Source organism: Fonsecaea multimorphosa (assembly GCF_000836435.1).
Source record: "Fonsecaea multimorphosa CBS 102226 unplaced genomic scaffold supercont1.10, whole genome shotgun sequence".
NCBI lineage: Eukaryota > Fungi > Ascomycota > Eurotiomycetes > Chaetothyriales > Herpotrichiellaceae > Fonsecaea > Fonsecaea multimorphosa.
Window position 1 is genome coordinate 1102356 of NW_015971644.1, and position 23858 is coordinate 1126213.

The 23858-nt window shown below is 53.3% G+C and overlaps 7 protein-coding genes across 7 annotated transcripts; 3 read left to right on the top strand and 4 right to left on the bottom strand.

Annotated features, from left to right (window-relative positions):
- Positions 1 to 898: 898 nt before the first annotated feature.
- On the bottom strand, positions 899 to 5371 carry Z520_05993 (uncharacterized protein; the record flags this gene model as incomplete). Its single annotated transcript, XM_016776496.1, has 3 exons — positions 899 to 3776; positions 3829 to 3938; positions 3986 to 5371. The coding sequence occupies 3 exons, from the start codon at positions 5369 to 5371 to the stop codon at positions 899 to 901; spliced, it is 4374 nt and encodes a 1457-aa protein (XP_016632815.1).
- Positions 5372 to 10682: 5311 nt separating this feature from the next.
- Positions 10683 to 11843, top strand: Z520_05994 (uncharacterized protein; the record flags this gene model as incomplete). The annotated part of the gene is made up of 1 exon (XM_016776497.1): positions 10683 to 11843. One exon carries the CDS (start codon positions 10683 to 10685, stop codon positions 11841 to 11843), a length of 1161 nt encoding a protein of 386 aa, XP_016632816.1.
- Positions 11844 to 15013: 3170 nt separating this feature from the next.
- On the bottom strand, positions 15014 to 15819 carry Z520_05995 (uncharacterized protein; the record flags this gene model as incomplete). The annotated part of the gene is made up of 2 exons (XM_016776498.1): positions 15014 to 15518; positions 15593 to 15819. The coding sequence occupies 2 exons, from the start codon at positions 15817 to 15819 to the stop codon at positions 15014 to 15016; spliced, it is 732 nt and encodes a 243-aa protein (XP_016632817.1).
- Positions 15820 to 16304: 485 nt separating this feature from the next.
- On the bottom strand, positions 16305 to 18323 carry Z520_05996 (uncharacterized protein; the record flags this gene model as incomplete). Its single annotated transcript, XM_016776499.1, has 2 exons — positions 16305 to 17598; positions 17656 to 18323. 2 exons carry the CDS (start codon positions 18321 to 18323, stop codon positions 16305 to 16307), a joined length of 1962 nt encoding a protein of 653 aa, XP_016632818.1.
- An 877-nt stretch (positions 18324 to 19200) lies between these two features.
- On the top strand, positions 19201 to 20408 carry Z520_05997 (uncharacterized protein; the record flags this gene model as incomplete). The annotated part of the gene is made up of 2 exons (XM_016776500.1): positions 19201 to 19261; positions 19324 to 20408. 2 exons carry the CDS (start codon positions 19201 to 19203, stop codon positions 20406 to 20408), a joined length of 1146 nt encoding a protein of 381 aa, XP_016632819.1.
- Positions 20409 to 20595: 187 nt separating this feature from the next.
- Positions 20596 to 21716, bottom strand: Z520_05998 (uncharacterized protein; the record flags this gene model as incomplete). Its single annotated transcript, XM_016776501.1, has 2 exons — positions 20596 to 21387; positions 21534 to 21716. The coding sequence occupies 2 exons, from the start codon at positions 21714 to 21716 to the stop codon at positions 20596 to 20598; spliced, it is 975 nt and encodes a 324-aa protein (XP_016632820.1).
- An 801-nt stretch (positions 21717 to 22517) lies between these two features.
- On the top strand, positions 22518 to 23093 carry Z520_05999 (uncharacterized protein; the record flags this gene model as incomplete). The annotated part of the gene is made up of 1 exon (XM_016776502.1): positions 22518 to 23093. The coding sequence occupies one exon, from the start codon at positions 22518 to 22520 to the stop codon at positions 23091 to 23093; it is 576 nt and encodes a 191-aa protein (XP_016632821.1).
- Between the last annotated feature and the right edge of the window lie 765 nt (positions 23094 to 23858).

Below are 23858 nucleotides of genomic sequence, written 5' to 3' on the forward strand. Positions count from 1 at the left end.
AGGATGAACTGACCCGACGCCCTCTCTCATCAGAGGTCATGTCTGCATCACTGCGTCCTTTCTCCGTTGCTTTTTTCTTCCCTGCTTAGGCTGTGCTGCATCTTTGTCGCTGCTGTGCAACCACCAAAGTCCCCGCTACGATGCATGTGCCTGAAGCTCCTCCAGCTGCTGAAATCTCTGTCCTTCCCCTGGGGCCCTCATGATTCGTCCACGAGGACAATGCGTCCTCCCTGATCGCCTGACTCTCCGGCTGAAGCCTCCAAGCACCCTCTCTTACTGGCCAAGTCACAAGTAGGCGCAATGGACTTTCAGGGCGACAAGGGTTATGTCAACTCCTGCCAGTCCATCATTGCCCCACTCGGTACGGAGGTACATGGAGGACCAGGCGCTACTGCAATGCCTTTATCGGGTGAAAGCGAGTTGGAGAAAAAAAGGACAGAAAAAAAGCACTGTTTCTACCCAACTGCAGAGCTCGTTCGTGCATTTCACCACTAACTAGCTCACACATGGCAAACATATTGCCCATCACCTGTCCATTCATTCGACACAGAGACTTGTAAAGCTTCGACAACCGCCTCCCGGACTGCCAAGTGTTGATCTGGTCCCCCCGGACGCTGATTTCGACCGATCCATATCCTCCAACGGAATTTAACTCGCCAAATAACAATCTGCCACCCGTAGCACAAGTACACGTGTATCGCTCGAGTTGCTACACTCACAGGAAAGGTCACGCACGAACAAAAGGCCCGAATAGCCAAGACTCCTGTAAAGCCAATTCGCCCGTCGCCAGAGAGTCCCATATCAGTAAAAACATTCAAGCCACCCACATAAAGACAAACCGGTAAGCATTCTGCTTGCCGCCCGGCAACGAAGTCGTGATAATAAAAACAGTGTCATCTCATCGAATTGAACGGCCGGCCTCGCGCTCCTGCAGTTTGGTTCGCGCCACGGCATCCCCATTTTTGGCAGCCTCCTGCATCCAGTGCAGGGCGAGGCATAGCGCCTGACTGTTACGGCGCCATCCTTCCTCTTCATCTTCCTCTTCCTTCCACCTCATTTCGCGCTTGAAGATCTCCGACGACATTGCGAGCGGGAGACTGACGATCGGGGGCACGTCGGGGTGAGTGAGGTACAGGCTCGCTAATTCTCGTTGTGCAATGGCGTTGCCTTCCTGGGCCCCAATGATCCAGTACTCCATTGCCTTAAGGACCGACGGCTCCCGGCGGGGCCCACTTGATACGTTCCTTTTGATCGCGTCTTTGGCAACAATTCGATCCGCCACGTCTACCATCCCGCGACATACCTCGTCCTTCCACGCCAGCGCTGCCAGTCCTACGTGGAGGAATGCAGGACCCAGCTCCGTATCGTCCAGTGTTTCTGACGATACGAATGCAGCAATGTATTGCAGATCCCGAAAGATCGTTTTCGGCCGGAGGACAAAGAGAAGGTCCTTTAGGAATTGAACGGTGGCGTTCTCGCCAGCAGAGGTTTCAACCACGCCTGGCGTTCGACTCTTGGCCTGGCGTTGCTGGCGATTCAGGTTTTTTGATAGCACGTTCGGGTCAAGACTGCGCCTTCGTGTCGGGTCCTGGGATTCAACATCTTGTCCCGCAGAGTTAGCTTTGAGAATCACTTCCTGGTGACTCTGCTGAAAAGCTTGTGACAAGGATCGAAAATCACGAATAGCCCTGAGTTTCAGGATGGGATCCGTGTGATCCCTCACCCGACCGAGAACGTCGTCAAACGCTGTCAAATAAGGGAAGCTGCTTGTGTTCAGCTCCCCATTCCCATTGGTAAGTAGTGTTTTCAATGATTCAGGGCCATCGGTTGAGTTGTGTTTGGCCGGCGTGCGTGGCAGTGGTGCTGCACTCTGGCTTCGCCCCTTTTGTTTCCTCGGGCTTTCTGAATGGGAGATTTTCGTGGGGCCTCTAGTCCGTGATTGGGGAGGGAGCAGCTGAGCCAGCACGGTTCGGTGCAATAACCGGTCAACAATGCCCGGGGTTTGCCACGCTGCAGTCATCCATGTATCACTTTCACTTCCACAGCTCCACACCGGGCACCCGAGATCCGAGAGTAACAGTGAGGTGAGGTCTTGTCGCAGGCTCTCCAAAAAGCTGGCCTTTTCTTGACTACGGTCGATGGGCCGACTCAAAGCGACGTCTTCGAACGTCGAGGCTGGCCTGGACTGTACAGAGGCCGAGGTCACCGACCTGGAGTTTGACTGGGCGGGTGACCAGATGCTGCTTTCCAGAGTCGTCGAAGTGGTAGCTCGCCCTGGTGAGCTAATGAATGACGCCATATCACTGCCCAAGCCGTCCTTTCCAAGTCTACTCGAACCGCCATAGATAGATGTCCTTGAGCCTAAGAATGCTGCGCGTATTGGGAAAGAAGTGGATGAAAGCGGCTCACTCATCACACTCGGGGGTCGGGTGCTCGGAAGTCCTCCAAAGACGGCATGGATGTCGTACAGAGATTTCTCCCTTGCGAATAACTCGCTAGACCATAGGACAGGACTGTCGGCCAAGGTCTCTCCGACCAATTTTCGCGTGACCAGCTTAACCTCCATGCAGAATCGATGGATTCTCTCTTCGCCTCGACAGAAGTTTTCCACGTGATTCCGCTCAAGCCACTTTTTGGTCTTCTCAATCTGCGGATCTGATAGCTTCCTAGGCCCACCATGTTCCACTGGTGCTTTGAGGATCGTCATGGTGTCAATTCTTGGCTGGTCGAAAATTGATGAGGCGGACGTTGCAGAAGCGCCCGGACGGCTCAACTCCAGTAAGGCGGTGGGTTCCTGAGCAGGTGCAAATCTCTGAATAGGTGGCAGTGCCATGTTGTTCAGCGCAACTGCGATATTCCTGGCGTTGTCGTAAACATTCGAGGTTAGAACGTTGCTCTCGTACCACAGCTTGATCCGAAGTCTATCGAGCCAACCCAAAGCTTTGGATATATCTTCTCTTGCCAGAGTATAAGATGCTGCGAGCCCTGCCACTTCCTGCTCCACCAGCAGACATTCGTTCTCAAGTCCTTGTCGGCAACCCATCAGTTTGTGGGTTAATGGTCCAAGTACCTTTGTATCATCACCCGTTAGGACTGTCAATGGGTAATAGGTCCGCAAATATTTGAGTGCCTCGTGCCAGTACATGGAGGTAATGCTGTCGGTTTTTATGAGAGAAACATTTGCTTGAGCGGCAAACATTCCGGTGAGGCTGAGGTTCTCAGTTCCTTTAGTTGGTACGTGATCAGCGAATTGACGGTTATGCAGGATCGTCGGTTGGTCTGCAAGCCGAAGCGCGGCGCCTTCTGCCGGATCAAGTTCACCCAGACCTTCTATAATCACCGACTTCTCCATCGACAAACCAGTCGATGCTATCGATACTTTCCCTGTCTCCGAGACTAACAGCAATGCCCAGTTTTCTTGGCGTGGGTGAACGTTCTTCGACGAATGGCCAGGCTCGATGACATCCAGTATACGTCTGCACAGTCGTTCAAATTTGGAAATGGCTCGAGAATATTGCATATTGAACGTCGTTTGGGAGGAGCTCAAGAACGGACCAAAAGGACTGGAGGTGTGGAGGACCTGTGGCCTCAGTTTCTCCAGCAAGTGAGCAATGTCTGCCGCGCAAATTGAGGTATAGGATAAGCCAGTGGGTTCGACAATGGTTTCCGACGGCGCTTCTGACTGGTACGGATCGGAACAGTGGGTGTCTGCAGAGATTCGGCCGATAATACCGTTTACACAATTTTGGATATCATGATCCACGTGTTGTGCAGTCCTGGAGGAAAGATTAGTCTGTTCCCCATTTGAGACAGAGTGTGGAGTTTTACATTGGGCTGAAAGTCTCGGTGGCACGGGCAACCGCACGATCCCACAGCCTGTGAAGCAGATGGAACCTGGCCCGGCTATTGATGTGGAATTGGAGGAGCATTTTTTCATCCTGCCTTGCTGTTAGCTGAGAGGATAGGAAGTTCACGACCACAGTACCTCTGGAAAAGAGATGGCAATGCGCAGGAAATCTTGCAAGAACCACCTGAAGAAGAAATGACCCCGAAATGCGCTCTGGCTCTCCACCGTGGGAAGTTTCCCAATGATCGCCCGACCCAAGCACAGCGCGCCTGTAGGTATTCCTCCGTCACAGCACAAGATTTGGAAAAGCTCCTTGACTTCTGCATCAAAAAATGCTTGTGCTTGAGGAGTGTTCGATGGATCCAAGGGCCCGAAATCCGTCCTAGGAGCCGCGGCCGCACTTTCCAGAGAATTATACAGAAACGCACCTCGCTGTAAACTGCCCATCAAGAACATTTCCAAGCGGTCTTTGATCTGCCATTCGTATAAGTGTGCGAATACCGACAGGACTTCGCCAATAATCGCATCGAATGTCGGCCCGGACTCTAGCATTAAGTTCGCGCAAATTGTCGACCATGTATAAAGCCGTAGCTGGCTCTCATTGTTCAGAACATCCTGGGTGGAGCCGTAAATGTTGTGGACAAGGAAAGATAAGGGATTCGACCGTTCGAATGATGATGCGTAGTCTTCGAGCTCCTTGGAATAGGCTTTGCTCCGTATCAACTGCGTATCGTCCTCAAACTCCCTAAAACTAGATCTAGGCCGCCTGCGCTGCGACTCGCGACCGCGGTTTTGCGACAGTGACTCGAGAACCGACTCGGGGAGCTTCTTGAACTTGGGCGAGGTTGAGAGACCTTTGACCTGTTCCGGGTTCATTGCCTTGAACCTCTCGACAAGAAAACGGGGATTGCTTCGCAGGGTTTGCACGAGTTCGAGACAGTCCTCCTGGATGGCAGGTGATAACCTAGCAAAAAAGGACTCCTTCACCGGCGTTTTTGAGGCCACGGTAGAGGTTGAATCGAGGGCGTGGATCTCATAATTCCACTGGGAATGGCAGAGGGTGACCAGATCTTGCATGTGTTGATGGACCCTAGTAAAGCCACTCGGATCGGACTGCTGAGAGATCTGAACCAGGCCATCGTGCACCCATGAACCCACGCGCTGTAAACGGCCAGAGAGAGCGATAGCATTTCGTAATCCGTCTCGTTGGTGATACAGCATTCGCTTCCGGTATTCATGGTGTCGATGGAGACGAAGTTGTTTTGCGAAATCCTCGAAATGCACACGCATATGGGCGAAAGGGATCTCTCGGCTGGGTGAGCCGAACCACGGTCTTTCACCACCTTCATTGTCTCTTGAAACATTGGGTGCTCTTGAAATATCTCTCAACACCGATGTGGCAGTATCCTGCTCCTGAGGGCGACTAGAGGGGAGGACATGGCTGGAAGTAGCTCCCTGCGAGGAAGAGCTGGCGAAGAGCGGAGAACCCGTCGAGGTAGGTTCTGGAGGTTCGGGTCTAGACATAGGTTCGGCATGGTCTTGAGCATGGTTATCGGGTGCTTGGGATGGCAAACGAGAAGGAACAGCTGTCGCCGCACAAGGTGAGCAGGTTGAATTTTGGTCGGAATTTGAAAAGAGAAGCTTGGTGACCGACCTTGAGCGTGCCGGCCCCAGCCCTTACCCTGGGCTTGGGCTTGACCTTCCACGACGCCAGAGACCCCAGGTAGTTCTGTCATACGCTGGCCAATTCCATTACAGCGGAGGGCGCAGGCCGACGGCAGCAGGAACAGCCAATGCTGGGGCTACGGCGGAACGCGGCGTAGAAGGCAAAGTGAGTGATCTTCGCAAAGTAGGGCGAGGTGAGGCGTGGGAGTGAGTGCAAGCGGGATTCCGTCTCTGGTCGGGGATGTGAGTCGAGGATCGACTTGTGACTCGCAGCGTGTGATGTGATGTGATTTGATTTCAGCGGTCAGGCGTCGCCGCAAAAAGGATATGTCCGAACGATGAGAGAAATTCCTCCTCCTCTTCAGATTCTTCTGCTTCTTCTTCTTCTTCCTCCTCCACCTCGTCCAAGTTGAGTTTTCTCGTGGTGACTGCCCGTAGCTTGAAGGGCGGGAGGGGTGTGGTTTGGGCCACCCAATGCAGGGTGCAAAGTCCACGTACTGCAGACTGACCAAGGTCCAAGTTCAGTAGTCACTGCAGGGCGATTAATGCGGGGGAGTTGTTCGGTCGCTCGCTTGCAAAGTACAGTACTTAACAGTACCCAACTCGCCAATACGGGCACCTTGAAATACCCAACAGTCTCAAATCATCTGCAACGCGAGGTCTGGAACTTTGCAAGGCCGTGAAAGCCACAAGACGTTATCACTATGGCGCATAAATCCATCAGGAAAAGATGTTGGGGGTTCTTTTTGATCGGCGACCAACGATTACAACTAGAGGGAACCTGGAACCAGAGAACAACGCACACAATTCCTCACAGTACAGCACAACACTGCAACATGAGGGATGACTTGCAGGCCCTGACGACGTTGCCAACGAATGCATATCCAGCTGCATTAGTCCAGACTAACCAGCCTGCTTGACATAAGCTCAGCGCCCTCTCGAGCCACTCGTTGGCCCTCAATATGCTTCTTCTAGAGCTCAGAGATGCGCTCCGGGCCGAGGGTACTAGACAGTGTCTTGACATGCCGGCGGTCGCGCAAAAGGAGACCTTTCAGCTCCACGACGCTCCCCCAGATTCCCAACAGTGTGGCGAGCGAGCAACAAGTGGTGAGCGAGAGGTGTGGCGAGACCAAGTGATGGCTACGGTACAAGTTCATCTGTGCCAATGGCTTCAGCGCCTGCACCGTACCTCATGAAGTGGCTGAAAAGGCGGCCAATGTGCCACCGGTTCATAGACGCGCATGGTCGACGCGACAGTAGTACACCGATACTTGGACGGAGTTGTCACTTGAGGGATCAGCAGAAATGGCCCGACGGTCCTTCGCGACTCGCTGGGTACTTTTCGAAGCCCTCTAAGTGGTGCCGCATACATGCTGCAGAACATGACCCTTTTTCGTTTGTCCTTCCATCGACCTCGCAGAATTGGCCACGTCAAGCCTTGGGATAACGATTACTGGACGGCAAACGAGCTGCTAAGATGCTAACCGATCTTGAACCCGAAGATCCTTCCGCCATGTGTCGCTTTGCAGGCTCACCGACCGAACCACTTGGATGCAGGCCCCTGCAATGCCCCACGGCCCACGGATGATGCGCTGGCACTGCATATTGCCTCTCAAAATTCATGTCCTGTTCTACCACTCACCTTTGAAGCTTCATTATAGAAACACTGGTGCTTCCGGTCCAGGTACCGATCTCCGACACCGAGCCGCTCGCCACTGTGGGATGGTATGGCGGTGCCGCTGGAGAAAGAGCCAAAATTTGGGTTTCTTGGGCTTGTCTTGACCATCCATGGTTTCAGATACAGTGCTCCCGGCTCAGCTGGACTGACACCGACCGCTTACCATTGAGCGCTCCTCCCGCAGCGCCAAAGAGTATATTCGATAGAATTGCTTTTGGGCAACAAGTTGTAGACTCCACTTTGCGGTGAGGGAAGGAATAGTGGGCGTTGGAAAAGGGGTGTATGGCATAAGACTGTGCTGACACCTTGTCTCAGACGCGCGAATAACATCCCAGGTGTTGACATCCAAGGATTGATCAATTTGGAGATTCTCCAAACATCATCTGGTTGATGTGCTTGGACTTTTCCTCGTAAATATGAGCCTGAGAAAGGGGTTGACAGCACGACTGTGCAACAACCCAGCTTCGGCCAGTGCTCCCCAAATACCCTCCCAACGTCTTTCAAGATCGAGTCGGCTGTAACCTGCCGCGATCGCGGTTGGAAAGATGAGCCTTGATATGTCAGAGGTGAGGTATCACCTGGTTCGAAAATCTGGTCACTGTCCCCGTTTTCTGGCCATGTAACAGTTCATGCTGCTGCAATGGCATCTCACAAGACAGAAGTGACGGACGTGGCAGAAATGCAATTATTCTTTTGCTGGACAACGGCGAGCACGGGCACAAGGCAGATTCGACCAATCCTTCAGGTGAATTAACCTTGAGTATATCATCGCACCATTTGTTTACGGGCACGCCCGGGAATCTTCCGCGTCATGAGACTGCGATTTTTGGTGCAAATGCTAGCTGACCCATATCTTCATGATCTGATAGGAATGGCAGCCTGCTGAGTAGCGAATCTAGTCGATGGCGACGTTGCACGCAAGCTGCACATGAGGATTGGTTGGTGTCAACGAAAGACAACATTTATTTCTCCCGGCGATATCATCAAGGCCACAAGTGAACCGTCAGTGGTTCGAATTTCCTGGATCACAACCTCATTCTCCTGATCTGCCAACTTCTCCCAAATGTGATCCACTTGTGAGGTCGAACTTGATTTATGGCCAAGGCGGTCACTGAGGTCCATCCGAAACGCAACACAACATTGGGCCGGTCGATCAGGAACAAGGAAGTACAGTTTATCAAAGCACGGGGAAATGTTGGGTTTGTTCTAGCGAGAAGCTTCTGTCATCGCAGATGGAATGACGTTTTGCCCGAGACAAGACGGGGCGATGCCTGTAGGTCGCATCCAAGTGGGATCGATTGTGGGCTACCTAGGAGTTGTGGAGGACAGAAAAGGGGCGTTTGGAAGACTTCTTGTTGGGTGTGTAGAACAAAACCTGAAACGGGGCTTGACGTAGGAAAGATCCGGTTAAGCCAGGAGAAAGACCAAGATGCCAATAAGAGGCACTCAGTCAACAAGCATTCTAACAAGGCTTGATGCCAGATCTTACCCCAACCCCAAGGTGATCTCGATCCATTATCCTCGTAGAGTCGTGGTTCGCTCTTTGCCTGATGCTAGCAGACCAGCGACATGGAGCGTCCAATTGACCTAGTTTTCCTTTCCGATGAGAACAGAAAAAGAAAATATCTAATAGAACTGGACGGCTCGGGGCGAAGGGTTAGTCATTGCATGACAGCTCACTGGTTCGTCCGTCTCACTCTTGTGCTGGAGTGAGATCCTTCCTTCGATCGAGTTGTGGGCTGTCATGCGACAGTAGCGACGGGTGAAAATTTTTCATGTTTCTGTATCTTGATATGGAGTACAACTGTAGCAATGCCACGAGGTTGTACTGTGTGGGAGAACGAAGGTGGCATTGTGTTTGAGGCTTTGCGAGCCTGGTGGTTGAAAAAAAATTAATAACCGTCCAGATGAAGCAATTCGAGCCTACCTAGGTAAGTTCTACTGCGGAGTGCCAATGACGTCTGGGCCTCGGATCTGTCAATGACACTTGGAAGGCAACTTCCACGATGCAGAAGTTGCGAGGTGACACTTGAGTGGTTCAGCCTGCGGGCGGCAGCCTTTCAGCTGGTTTTGGGTGAGTCGAGGGAAGTTGAGTGGTGGTCTGAGTCGGAAATCACCGAATCACAGATCCCAGGCAGGGCTAGGCGCCTAGTAGCCAGGCGGATGGGCTGCACCCCCCGGCTAGGCCCCGATGGTTATCCTACCTGGGTAATATTCATGCGAATAATACCCGGGCGCCGGGCTGCTTATGGTCCATGGTCCATGGGCGCTGCGGGCACGGCGTGGATGGTAGGTGTAGGTGGGTTGGACGGGGGCGTGGGCCTTCTTCACGCAGTAAGGCTTGGGTACCGTTTCCAGCGAGCCAGCTACCAAAGGACAGCCTTTCCAGGGGAGCCCCTCGCCCTCCTTCGCCCCCTCTCTTCCCCCCTCTACGGCATCATCGCGGGTCGGGAGACTGGGCAGCGGACTGCCGATGTGAGGGACGAAACGAGGTTTCGCTTGGTGAGGTTGTGAGGTGCTGGTCTCATATGGTATGATCCGCTGCGCTCCTGGCACTCCTGGCACTCCATGGGCCCCCCTGGCACGCGGTGCTCTGGATAAACTAGGCACAAGTGACCACTTCGTACCTACCTAGCTAGTGACGGGCATTCAAATCCTGGCCACATCCAAAAGCATCATAATCGTCGTCAACATCATTCGACTGCTGGAAAATAAAGTTGTCCGACTGCCAACCCTGTGGCCTCTCCTTACACATACTTGTACACACCCTCACCCACCACTACCAGACTCCTTCGAATCAATCGAGTCTTGCTGCAAGGCTGCTGCCCTCCATCAGTATAAACTCCGTCAACACTCGTCCATTGATTCGCACGCGGACTTGTGGACGTGTGCCAGACGAACCCTCTCACGCCCTGTTCCGCCGAATCTCCTGTCAGTTGGCACCATTGGTCCGCAACTGCGACTGTACATTCCTCAGGACTCAATTATAGCATTTGATTGCCTTTAGCTCCTCTCCGCCTGGAGACGACGAGGGGGTTAGCGATACGAGGCCAAGGGTGCGCGAGGTGTTTTACCAAAGCCATCGGGCTACTCAGACCATTTGATTCAAATTTCCAAACCGCCCTCCTGGCCCCCGTTTTCCCGTCTTTCGTCACTCCTCGAACCTCTTTAGTTTACACCTCACTTCTCCTTCTCACCACAACCACTATCACTGCCACTATCACTGCCACTGCCACTGCCACTGCCGCTCTCTTGGTGCTGCCGAGTTGGTCCAACTGGTTACAAAGCCATTCATTGCTACCTCACTCTGTCGGATCTGGTGTGCCGGCCAATAACCTACTCGCAGGAACTGCTACCTCACCTTGCAGGCAGCCGAAGTCTCCACTACCAAACCTGAAGTGCGCCCAAGACCGATTTACAACCTTGGACCTCAATTAGCAATTTTCCATTCTACCTCTGCTCTCTGAGCCTTACCAATCTTTGGAGAAACCGATGAGCGTCTTGACAGTAACTGGGACGAACATCCCAGATCCTACGCTCTCCTACCCTTACTCAAATTCCCTCGCCCCAATCTCCTCTTTGCCTCCTCATCCCGCGCCCTCAGTGGCTGACGGCGCCTTCACTCGACCAGAGCGAAAATCCTACATTACAACAACAACCACTCCCATAGCGCCGGCGCGAACGATTAGCAATCACCAACACTCGCGCACCGTCTCTTCCAACACTCTCCCTCTCTCGAATTCTTTTGGGACCAGCGCCACTTTGTCCTCTACAACGAGCCATTCTCGCATTCCCTCCGCCTCTTCACATTCGCGCCAATCCTCCACCTCGAATGCCACTATGAGCATGCACAGACAGGGCACTACAGCTTCGGCCACCAGCCTGCCACGCCGTTCCACCTCTGGCCGCTCGACGGCCACGAATAGCCCCACATCCTACGTGGCCCTGATGCGGAAACAAAAAGCAACCGTCTGGTGCGATCGAGCTCAAAACATTGATCCACGCCTTGCCGCCGCCCAAAAGGCAGCAAAACACCGTGCCACCCTTGAAGTTCAAGGAGCCGGCCAGGGCGGACGGACAAGCACCATCTCCTCAGGTGGTGTTGTTGGTAAGATTAGACACGGCGGTGTCCCAAAAGCACCCGGGTATGTTCCGGCGAACCTAACGGGCGCGTCTGTGCCCGTGCGGTTAAGCGCCAATGAGGCATTAGGCGACGAAGAAGAGGAGGGGAGGAGCTTGACCGGCGACAACAGCATGGTGCATGCCCGGACTGGCAGTGGGAGAAGCAGCACCAATAGCGCCAAATACCGAAGCGGCTACCCGCGTCCGGATCAAGGACGATTTAGCAGTACGAGCACGCCGCCCAGTGAAGGATCTCCAGGGCAAGGCATTCCAGAAGATACAGAGACCGCCGAAGATCCGAAAGACGACTATTTCATCCACAGCGACAAATCTACACCCGGTGGCCGAGAGAGTGAGGATTCATTTGGCGAGTTGAAGGAGCTTTCTGGGCCGACTGCTGTGCAGCGGGCGCTGGAGCAAGCGAAGAAAAACGAAGATCTACGGAGAAGAGGGAGCGTGGACGAGCGGACGATGAGCATGGGTCAGCCAGGGGTGAGGCTTTTCGTGGCGAATCCAGATATCGACGACTAGCTTCCGGTCATGTTGGCGGTTTGTTATGCATTTTCTACTTGGGCCGGCCTTTTTTTCTATTACTCAGGCTTGGGCAGGCATTCTTGGGGTTCACTTTTGGGCCCGTACGAAAGGCAATCAGATTTGAAGTTGGTGACGACGAGGAATGCAAGTTACGACGAGGATATGGAGGAGAGATGGCCATGAGATTGCAATATGGCATTTTGATGACGATAATGAGAGAGCTTGGACTTAGCTAATAGGGAACCTGCCGCGAGTCGGTGACGGCAGGACCGCAGGTGGATGAGATATCTTGTTCTTGTGAGATTAGGCTAGGCGGCTCTGCTTGTGCACATATGGGCTGGAACCGAAAACCAGTTCGCCCTGCAATGCGAGGAATCACACCAGCGTGTGTGGAATGTGATGATGTACCAACAAACGTGCCTCTCTGTCCTCAGTTGGATTTGTGACTCAATTTCATTTGCCGAAGCAAGGGCGAGCGCTTCGACATGAAGCTAAGAGCTATCCAGTCCTATCTTGAGTCTTCGACGGCACAAGAACAGGTTTGCGATGAGTGCAAAGAGGGGCAATGGTCCTTCTGCAGCTGCTAAGTCATGCCGCTGATGCCGCTGCTGCCGCTACTAATAAGCGAGCCTGTAACCCTTGGTGTGATGACGACACACCAACTAACCGTTAGGCACGCTTGCAGTTAGGCACTCCAGATCCCCATCGGGTTACCCAGGCTACCTACCGAGCCACCTAGGGCACCTAGGTGCCTGGTAGACTACCTGCCCAGGCAGGCAAGCAGGGGCTAGCCCAGCAAGGGCAGTGAGGGCATCCAGAGGGGTCAGTCGATCAGGGAGCAGATCAGGGCACAGTCCTGGTTCCCTGCTGCTCCTGCTCCTGCCCAACTGGCAACTGCTGATGTGCCTGGCCTTTTGCAAATTGGGCTTCTGGCGTGCCGGGGGATTCCTAGGCTCGGATATGACAGCAGCTCATCTCCGCAGGTGCCGCCCCTCTCGACCAAGCGTTAATGACTGCAGCAAGATGCATGCCATGATTCAACTTCTCATCGGACTGCGTGTATTACGCCGCAGTCATCAAGGCCATCTACGCAGCCTCTTGATAATACCTTTCCTTTGCGCTTCTCCATTCGTGTTTCTCTTTTTGCAGCTTTTCCATTGCTCAGCCGGCAATGTCGAACAAGACCCGAGGTCAAGCTCCAGCGCGCTCAAGCTCAAGCTCAAACTCAAGCTCAGGAATGATTTCCAGCGCTTCAAAGGCCCACGCACGTGGGTGAGACGTGGGGTGCATGCATGCCCGGGCATGCTTGGGTTCATGGACGCATGCATCCACCCACCAGCCGCAGTGGGACAATTGCACCTTGGTTCAATGCCAGACTCGACATCTTCACTTGCCTCTCTGATGGACTAACCTGTCTGGCTAGGTCCTATGACTCGTCTCCTGTGCATGCAGAGTCCCCTCAAGTGATTACAAGCGAACTAGGTATGCCTTGGATGAGCGACAGAGGAAGCCGGACCTGGATCATCACCTTGCCCATGCCCTTACCCTCGTCCTTGACCGCCTTTTCTCTATCCAAGATTTAACCGGAAGAAGAGGAGGAGGAATCACTTGCTGCAGTATACCGCGCTGCCATGCGATGCGATGCGAGGTCTATTTTTCTCATCACGTCCTTTGAATGACTTAGCCTTTCTGCTGGTTGAACCTTGCTGCCTGCGCGGAGTTTAGGACAACACAGGAGAAGTTACAGCGCAGTACTTTGAAGGCAATTCCAGTCATGGGTGACCCTTGGAGGGAACTACCTACAAAGGTATCTACGAGGATGCACCAGCTATCTACCTATGGACTAACTCGTACCGTGGGTTAGCATTACGAGGGGCTTCTTAGCTTGAAAGCGGGCCGGAACAACCATGATGCTGCGTCTCATTCATTCATGATTGTCCCGTGCTGCTCCTCGGGAAGTCCTGTCTGCAAAAGGATGGATTAATTTGAGCCAATTGGTGCAAGACCACATTCTAATACCCAGTTATAGCATCTGCTTTTGCAACACCCCTACGAATATGTCCCGCCACGGAGTGGGGAGAACAAGACAGCGCGAAGAATGTCCCAGACTTGGACGGCTTTCTCTGCCCGGCCATTTGTACAGAAAAGGCAGAGAGAAAGTGGGGGGAAAGCACCTTTTCTCACTCGTCCGAGGTGTTTTGGCGAGACAGCACTGCTTTGATGCACCTGGTTATTCGTCCATTTGTCCGGCAGCTGTCTCACTATATGATCCTAATCGAGAGAGCCGCAGCGAGACAAACTTTCGATATATTCTTCTGACTTGACGGCCATTCCACATGACATGTGCCTCGGTTGGAAGCTCCATGTTTTCTTTTTCTGTGCTTCTCACAAGTAAAAAGAAGGCCTGGGAGTTAGTTTCGTGTGCTCTAGAACACTGGCAGCATGCAACCGCAAGCGGAAGCGGGGAGGGAAATCATTCCGCCCACGTTTTTTTGCCCTGCTCCATGCTGTGTGTATTGTAATTCTCCGCGGGGAGAGTGAGACCACTAGATCTGAGCTTCGGGATACTGGTCCTGTTGCCCATTACCCGTACTCTATAGGACGCTGAATGAGGCCTCGCTAAATAGACCCCCGGCGCTCATCATAGCTTCGAATAAGAGCGCGAGCTCCCTGGGGTCATGGAACCACGAGGCGACATGAAAAAATACCATGTTCCTTGTGGCAGCGGCACTGGTCGAGGAGTGTTAATTATAAAATCAAGCATTGACCGGTGTTTACCTCGTGGGTCGAGGAACCTCCGAGTCTCTGGAAGTTTTTGTCTATTCCCACGTGCGCTTCGGGAACCAAAAAGAAAGGAGATAAGACTTGTTGAGCATTAATAGGTCACTTACCAAAACTTTTCTGTGCCAGGTATAAATCTGGAGGATCCAAGTTGTAAAGAGAGGATTCTAGCCACAGGAATACCAATACGGTGGGGGCGCACTCCTGATTTATGCTCCCGTCGAACCTCAGTCTGCCCTTTTGCCTTCTTTCCTCGACCTGTTTCTCGTGACCCGGACAGTTTTCTCGTCGATGCAGTGACTAATTCATTTTCACCCTTCCTTGCCTTTGTCTTCTGAACTCATTTCGTCGGATATGAGATGGCAAGGCTGGGAGGCAATGTGGATTCAATACCGTGACTTGTACACTGCCACCCACCGAATCGTCATGCCACTCTCCAGACCAGGCAGTGTCTTCTCGTCAGGATCTCCTGGAAGATCGCTCCCCACAGCGACGTTCAGGATTGGGAAGAAAGCGCTTCGGGCAAGTCTCTCCCAGTTTCGCCTGTCTTTCTCATCACTCGAGTCATCTCCTTGGACAGCGTGGTAAGGTTTGTTGTCCAGCTGGAATTTGATCGACTGTTTGCTATAATCATCATCGCTGAAATCGATGAGCAGGGTAAAGGTGTGATACTGTTTGCGATCAAAGTCTACAGTTCCGTGAGATTCGGCGTGGTTGCCCATTCGATCGGTATGGTGGATTGAGCCTGTGTGTGTTGCCATCTTGTTAGAGAGGTTCCGCCATTGAATGGCCTGCCGCCCTATTCCAACAAAGCTCGGGGCAGTAAGCTTAGCTTGATTTGTCGAAGACCCGTTGCTGAGCTCCATGATATCCCAGTCACCGCATTTTGGCCTGAAGAAAGGTTCGCCGCGTCACAGACTCCTCCTCTAGCAGAATAGCAGAATGGAGAGAAACGCGGAGCTTACCAATTTTCACCACGACGGATCGACTGGCCCAACGCCCAAGCAGGCCAAATCCCCTGCTGCCGCCGACGCGGGTTCTGGCCCATCTTGATGTTGGCGGCAAAGATCATCTTGCCGTTGTTGTCGCACTGAAAACTGTGGTTGCCATGCAGACGAGCAGAGGTCCACTGTCCGTCAACGTCCTTCGGAGGAACAATACAGAAGTGACCATTTTCCGTCGAGGTACGCATTGTCCGTTGAGTCGGTATACCTCTGCAACTCGTGATTCCAATTGTGGCGAGGCGTTTGTAAGATCCAATTCTTTGGTTCGTGAGGAGAACCGGCTGGGCCGTCAAACTCGTCGGACCACTCCAGGTAAAATCCTGCCATCTCTGGGGCGCGCATTGCGAATAAGAATAAACGGGTGATTTAAATTGTATTAATATGTGGATGAAGAAAGGTCGTTGGATGAGTGAGCAGATATGGCGTGCTGGCGTCTGTGGTCGCACCTGCGCCCACCTGCCTCGAGGGTTGACAGCCAGTCGCTCGGTGGCCGTTAACCTCCTCGCAGCCTGTGTCTGAAATTGGCGAGAGCGACATCCCTTTGATCAGACCAATCGAGCATGTCTCTTCAACCCTAGCGAACGGGAAGGAAACTCGGGGCTGGCGAGGTTACGTCTTTCGGAAGCGCAACTCATACACATTCCTGGAACCTGTCTCCAAGGTATCTCAGAAATCAATAAGCTTTGTTGACCACTACTGGCCCATTCGTCCCCAATTTGCCGCCCGTGTCATGTTCAAATACCAGTTCCACGTGTCCCTCATTGTTCACCTTGACACTGACAGGCTCGCGGAATATATTGAGGGTCTCCAGTCCCGCGCTGGTATGGGGCCCTAGGTATTCCGGCTTCCGGCTCATCAAGCCCAGCATAAGCAATTCACTGATACTATCCCAACTGGTACCCGTGTAGCCGGTGAGGAGGAGTAGAAATATATGCGTCGCGACGAAAACACAGAACACGCCCAGCACTGCGAGTGACAGCTGCACAGTGATGTCCTGGGCATTGTAACCGTAGCCTTGCTGCGACTGAGAGACCACTTGGTAAGTGAGAGAAGAGGGATTTGTCAGTGCAGCATTCTGGTCGATGTCAATCATGACACCGTCATACTGGCTCCAAGCATGAATTTCGTCCAAATATGTGTAAAGGGCCTGCGTATTGGAGTCTTCACCCTCGTGCTGCCTGAGAACCAGGCCGTTGTACCCGAGATAGGCGTAATCCCCGTTTGCGAGCGCCAAAGCGACTATCTGATGTGGAGAAATATGACCCGTGAGAAATTGAAGCACGGTCTGAGAGGCCATAATGGTGGATCGAAGGCGATCAGTCCAAGCACGGGGAAGGTCGATTTTCTGCTCCTGCGGAATGCTGCCGTTGTAATGGGACTCGAGTACGTAGTTGATCTGACTATAGCTGCTGTCGGCGGCGGATGTATTTAGCGTGACATTGGTCCACGTCGCATCGATCATGCAAGCGTAAACCGTCGCCACGTAACTTCGGTCAATGGGCTTCGTGCTCCCAAATACCATGAGAGTTGAACTCCGCGAAGGAGCAGAAGGGGGCAGATTTGTGAAGAATAAAATTGTGCCGTCAGCCGTAACATTTCCCAGCGTTTCACCCCATGTGACGAGATGATCCAGTTGTGCTTCCGAGCTCGGAAAGGACAGGTATGTCCCGTTATGGTCATAGTCGTACAGATCGTTCTCGTTACAAGCACCCTGAACGAGAGCTTGAGAGGTTTTCATTGTCAAGATATTGAACGGAGAGGCCGAGTCTGTTTGCAGGTTCGAACTTTGTTGCCGCAAAACAGACGACATGTCACGGGAAGGAAGAGTCGCCAAAGACCAGGGCAAACCGAGATCAGATGGCGTTCCGAATAGTCGTATACCATTCGAGTCAAGGAAGCGGTATGGCTCAGGGCCGTAGAATTGGCCAAGTTGCGTGATCCCTTGCTCGAAAGCGTCTCCAGTGTCTCTAAAAGCCAAGAGCGTCAACAAGCAAATTCTGATAAGGGGAGCCAAGGACACTTACAGATAGCTGGCTTCGTGAGGGAAGAGTTTATCGAGAGGATTCAGAATATTCAGATATTGACCAGTGGAATGCGTGATTTGACGGGGGATCAGGGCGACTGCTCCAGAAGGACCAACCAGCGCGGCGAGGACGATTGTGGCAAAGATCAAAAGGCCCAAATATGCTTTGCGGTAGCCTCGCCAGCTCTTCGAGGTCAAGGAACCCCAAAACTCCAGAGACCAGAGATACGAGACGTCCGTAATGCGCAAAGGGGCCACGAGCCCACCGAACGGAAGGTCTTGATTCCGAACCATTTGCCAGCGGATGGCATCAAGCACAATGACAGCTAGCGAAGCCTGCATGAGCAATTCCAGCAACTTGGCCCCAAATTGAAAGGCAGTCACCTGGGAGGTCGAGAGATTCCCAACAAACAAGGTGTTGATGTTCAAAACCAGCAGCGTCAAGACACCACCAAGAGGCACAACGTGAGTCAAAAGGTCTAATAGTACAATTCCGCGATTCTTGTATATGACAACCTTCGGCTCTTCTCTGTGTCCCTTCCATTTTGTCAATTGAGGTAGTATCTGGAGCTTTGCTTTTCTCAAAGCAAGACGCAATGCATGACCTGCGCGTTGTGGCACTTTCCGAAGGGCAGACCAGGTCGATGCCAGGAAGTTCTTACGGGGCATGTTGGTTCAGCAAACGCTTTTCAAAGGTGAGACTTTTCGGCAGGGTGCTTGGAGTTATATTCTTCGACAAAAGCCTTCAACGTATATAGAAGAAAGATGGCGGTATATTCTGCACCGTGACTTGAAACAAACCTTTGAGCTAGGGGATAGGGAAGGCAAATATACTTGAGCAAGGTTAGCTGCGCACCTTCAGTGCGGCTCATATCAGTAGAACAATACCTGTCCTTCTGGAAACGTTGGCTCATGGCAGATCAGTTTGTGGTCAAAATCAATCCGAGCACGTTTACTAGTGAGGAACATTGCCCTTTGGCCCCTGGTACTAGAGTCACAGACAGAGAAATGGCACGCCTGACAATGTTGCAGCAAGCATGTCCAGGTATAATACCTAGGTACTGAGTTCGGCTAGACATTTTGGTCGAATCAGAATCCCACGGCCCCCGAAACAATGCGTAGTGGCTGTGCAAGGCTCGTTGCGTCTTCTGAGGGCATCGGCCCGATGGCGCTGGTCCTTTGGGCTTTGCAACTGGGTAGAGGCATGATCAACTCAGGCTGTCAAGGCTGTGCAAGTGAGTCAAAGGCTGATAATGAAGCACGGAAATGGGCTGCTAAGTATTACCATGTCCGGCAAACCTGCCACGATGGAATGCATCGTCTGACGGCTGTCGACGGCTTCCCCCACATCTTCACCTTGATGAGCCTCGGTCGCTTCGGTATTGATCGGGGAACTTCAATCCCCCATGCCGCGGCCACTGCACGCTGCGACGAAACACCAGATATGTAAAGCTCGGAGCAACATGCCTTGAAGCCCTCCGATGAAGATATATGCTTTAGTGGCATTAAAGAACAGGTTGGTCACCAAAGCAGTTAACAAGCAAAGATGACTGCCAGTCCACCTCTGACGGGCGTCCGCGTCCTCGAACTCGGCGGCTTAGCCCCAGGTACTGCAACGCTTCCTTCTCCATTGGACCCAAATGGCAAGGCTGCTCACAATTCGATATAGGCCCCTTTTGCGGTCTGCTCCTCGCCAACTGGGGCGCCAACGTCCTGCGCGTCGATCGGCCGGGCCCAGTCTCCAACAATGACCTCCTGACCAGCGGCAAACGTTCCATCGCCTTGGATCTAAAGAAACCCTCCTCCCTTGCCGTCTTCCTGTCCCTAGCCTCAATTGTCGATGTCCTCATCGACCCTTTCCGCCCTGGTGTGTTGGAGAAACTTGGTCTGGATCCTGAAACCGTCCTGCTGAAGAAGAACCCCCGCCTCATCGTGGTAAGACTGACGGGTTTTCGTCGCGATGGGAAATACTCAGCCATGGCTGGTCACGACATCAACTATCTCGCCGTATCCGGAGTGCTTTCCATGCTTGGTGCGAAGGGTTCTCCGCCTGCACACCCTGCCAACATCCTCGCAGACTTCGCCGGTGGAGGCCATGCCGCATTTACTGGTGTCCTGCTAGCACTGATCCACCGGGCAACAAGCGGGAAAGGACAAGTCGTGGAGGCAAACATGGTCGACGGTGTCAGTTTTCTCGGCACGTTTCCGAGACTCTTGACCAAGCTGCCCATGTGGAATGGTGAGCGGGGCACCAACACGCTGGATGGGGGAGCTCCATATTATGGGTGCTATGAGTGCAAGGATGCGGGCAAATACATGTCCGTGGGCGCACTGGAGCCACAGTTCTGGCAGGAGCTGCTGAAGGGTCTGAATTTCACCGAGGAAGAAGTCGTCCCGGGTAAGCTCGATCGGCTGGACAAGCGCTCCTGGCCGTATATGCGTGAGCTGTTCACGAAGCGGTTCAAGGAGAAGACGCGCAAGGAGTGGGAGGCCATCTTTGACGGGACCGATGCGTGTTGTGCGCCCGTGCTCGAACACGCAGAGATGGAGGCCGCGGGATACGAGCACCGACCCATCGTGGGGCTGACGTCGTCGCCGGCGCGGAAAGTCGACATGCAGTGGGATGGCAAGGCATTGAAGCCCGGCGAGGGCGGCGAGCAGGCGTTGAAAGAGTGGGTGGGCTGGACCAACGGTAAAGATTACGAGGTATCGGCCACCGGTTGCTTTGAAAAGAGAGAAAAGAGTAAGTTGTAGATCATCTCGTCTGTAGGGACCGGGTTTGAGCTTCATATCCTCAGACGACGAAAATCATATGGAGCTTTCAATTCTATGTTTTCTTGTTTTCTCTCACGTACGAAAGATCCGCGTTTTCATCAGGTCGCTATTCTCTTTTCATGACCAGATTTCCCCGTATAGACGCCTAGCTAGTGTACTTCAAATTTCACCACATGCCATAATAAGCTCCAAATCCCGCCGCAGCAGGCAAGTCGTCCGCGTTCAACAGTCCGACACCCTGCTCGAGTAAGGTCGTCCACACCGCATTCCGTGTGCTGATTGGCCATGCCGGGGTATCCCAATACCGCGCGAGGATGCCCTTTGACTTGGCGACCTCGATCTGGCTGATCAGCAGCTCTAACTGGGTGGAATTGAAGGTGGTGCCGTTGATGGCGCCGAACTGGGCGTTGAAATCCGTCGACGCCACGGGCGAGACGGCGGCGGTGATGTTGGACTCTGTCGAGTTGAGTAGCTCCAGGTGGGCGTCGAAGAAGTAGTCACGTTGCTTGAGGGGCTGGATTTGGTCTAGAGGTGTGTTGCCGGTGCCGATGACGGTGACCGGGTTGGTGGTGACGCCCGTGCCGTTGAAGGTGGTGAGATAGCCCGGGGTGCGAAGGGGTTCTAGCGCGCTGACGACCGCGGGCCAGGTGGTTTCGCCGTCGGTCTTGACGTCGATGAACAGAAGAAGCGTTTGGCCTGATGAAGTGTCGAAGACGCCGTTCTTGGTGGGGGAGGTGACGAAGGGGGATGACGGGTTCTGCCGTTGAATGGTATCCAGGATGGGTTGGATGTAGAGCGATTCGAGGGTGCGAGCGGGTGTCAAGGCGGATTCTTCGTGGCCAACATAGAGAGTGCCGTTGTAGAGCCAGACATCGGCCTCGACGGAGGCACAGCCTACGGAGAGCGCAGAGTAGAAGGGCACGTCACGCCAGTAGTCGTTGTGCGAGTGGATTGGTTTCTAGGGTGATATTGAGCGGTGAGCTGAGACTGAGCACAGAGAGCGAAGCAGAGGGAGTAGGGAATATACAACAGGGCAAGGGGAATTTTCTTTGTCTACAGTTACAGAGGTGACAAGGACTTTAAAAAGGGAAAGGCAAGACTCACGGGTACGATGCCTCTGGTCAGATCTGTAGGATATGTGTAGCCATTGCTGTTTTGCGTGTTGGCTAGAATGTTTTGAAGCGTGCTGCTGATGTCGAGGCCCGTTGCCTGTGCAGAAGCTGGCAGTGCTGCAGCATTGGCTTGCAAGCCCAACGAAAGGGCGAGGAGAAAGAGTGAAGACGCCATGCTGGAAACCCCGGATGGAAAAGGAAGCTCTTGGCACAAATATCGGGTGTATCAAGGGTACAGGGACAAAAAAACAAAAAGACTGAGCGCAATGGAAGGACGTCAGTTATATGTTACGAACTCGCCGAGCTGCATGCATGATATAGCGGCAGGAATTGATGATGTCGACAATGCAAGCCAAGGGTTACAAGTTGAGCATCGAGCTCGCGATGGAGAGGAAAGCAGCCTCGTTCGGTGGATGGAGCCAATGGGAAGCTACCGAGGAGCCGGTCGGGGGCGGGAAGAAGCTTGATTGATGTATTAGCATCCAACGGCACGCCCTATTCGGCCTTGTGCCTGGATCTCAACCAGCGATAGGTGGTGGTGGTGGCTTGACCTGTGGCTGGTGAAATTTGTGGCGTGTGGTCCGTATATAGCTTAGTGTGGCTTGGCACATGGCTTGGCACATGGCTTGGCACATGCCTTTGGTTCGATGACGACATGTTCGTTGTCACTCCGGGCCAACCACTGGCATTGATCGAAAATGATGCTTCACTGCTCTTTCCAATCGGTTCCGTGCACCTTCGTTTGACTTTGTATCAAAACCTCATGACGCAGCTGCCACCCCGGACCAGCTGAAATCAAAATCCGTAACAGCCTTGCCAGGGGTGCCAGGTCCCTAGGTACCTAGGTAGGTATTTATGCTTTTCGATCTGAGTCTCAAATTTCCTTTTCTTTCATCTTCTTCATACACCTGCACTTCATCTCGTCTCGTCCCATTTCACTGCTCTCACCAACCCTTTCATCATCGTTGCCATCATCATGCGGTTCTCCGGTCTTCTTCTCTGCTTCCTCGTCGCCGTGGTGCCCGCTTTGGCTCAGAGCAGCACTGCCAATTCCAGTGTCACAGGAAACTCCACGGCCTTGGCGCCCGCTGCTTCAAGCTCACTGGCATCGGTCTCGTCGGAAATTTCAAAGTCCCTCGCTTCAGTCTCCAAATCTGCCGCTGGTGTTGCTGCCTCTGCCTCCAACTCGGCCGAAAACGCTGAAAACTCCATCGCTGCCAGCTTCAGCTCCGCAAAGTCTGCGTTCTCGGCCAGTCTTTCCAGTCTCAGCTCTGAAGCTGCTACTGGCAACACCGCTGCCGCCGCCACTTACTCATCTCTGACCTCGCACGCTTCCAACATCCTTGGCAGTATCACCACCGAGGCTGCCAGTGCTTTGAGTGCCGTCACGAGCCAGGCCGGCTCGGTCACTTCGGCTGCATCTTCCGTTCTCAGCTCAGCTGTTTCCTCTGCTTCAGCAACCGCCTCCTCCACCACCAATGCCGCCGCTGTCATGCCAACCGGATTTGGTGTAGCCGGTGCTGCCCTGTTGGGTCTTGCTGCATTCTTGTGAACAACACGACGTCACGAACGGGATGAGAGGCGCGGGATGGTACACGGTTGGAATTGGCGAGACTTCGAAGCGACATTCAAGCGACGTCATGGCGTTCAGCTCTGGTGAAGCTGGGAGGAGACACATACAAAAGCTCTATGCATTTCCAGAGGAGTCATGGCTTAGGGCATGAGCATACGACAACAGCATACAGGGATCAGCATCTCCAGATTTTACGAGAACTTCCGCCATGAATGGCTGCGTGTGATGGGAAATCATGGGCTAGGAGCACTTGGCGGTGGACACTTAGCAACAGATAATGCAATGCTACTACTTTGACAGCGAATTTGGATCACCGTCCCCTTGTCGACTTCTTGGATTATCCGTAGGCTAGTATGGCAAGCCCATTATTCAGACGGCACATATCTCTCTAATTGTGACCTTGTCTATCTCCTCTTCTCCTGCTCTCGTCTCATCTCGCCCTTGCCGCAATGTTTGGGTTCCTGTTCACCCCATCTCAGCTAGGCGACTGGATGGTTACCTGCGCTGCTTGCCGGTCCCTATTTCGTCTCCATGTGCGTCTTGTCCTCGAGATGCGTCGTGTCTGTGAGCGGGAATATTTCACCTGTGGCCTCGTTCCTGATCGGCTCCGAGGGCACAAGCACAAAGAGCACGCGGCAGGTCTCGGTGCCGACGTTCTTCCAGGCCTGTCCACAGCGGTGATATGAGCGAAGGTGGAGGAGGAGGAGGAAGGGGGGGGGGGGGGGGGGGGGGGGGGGCTCATCA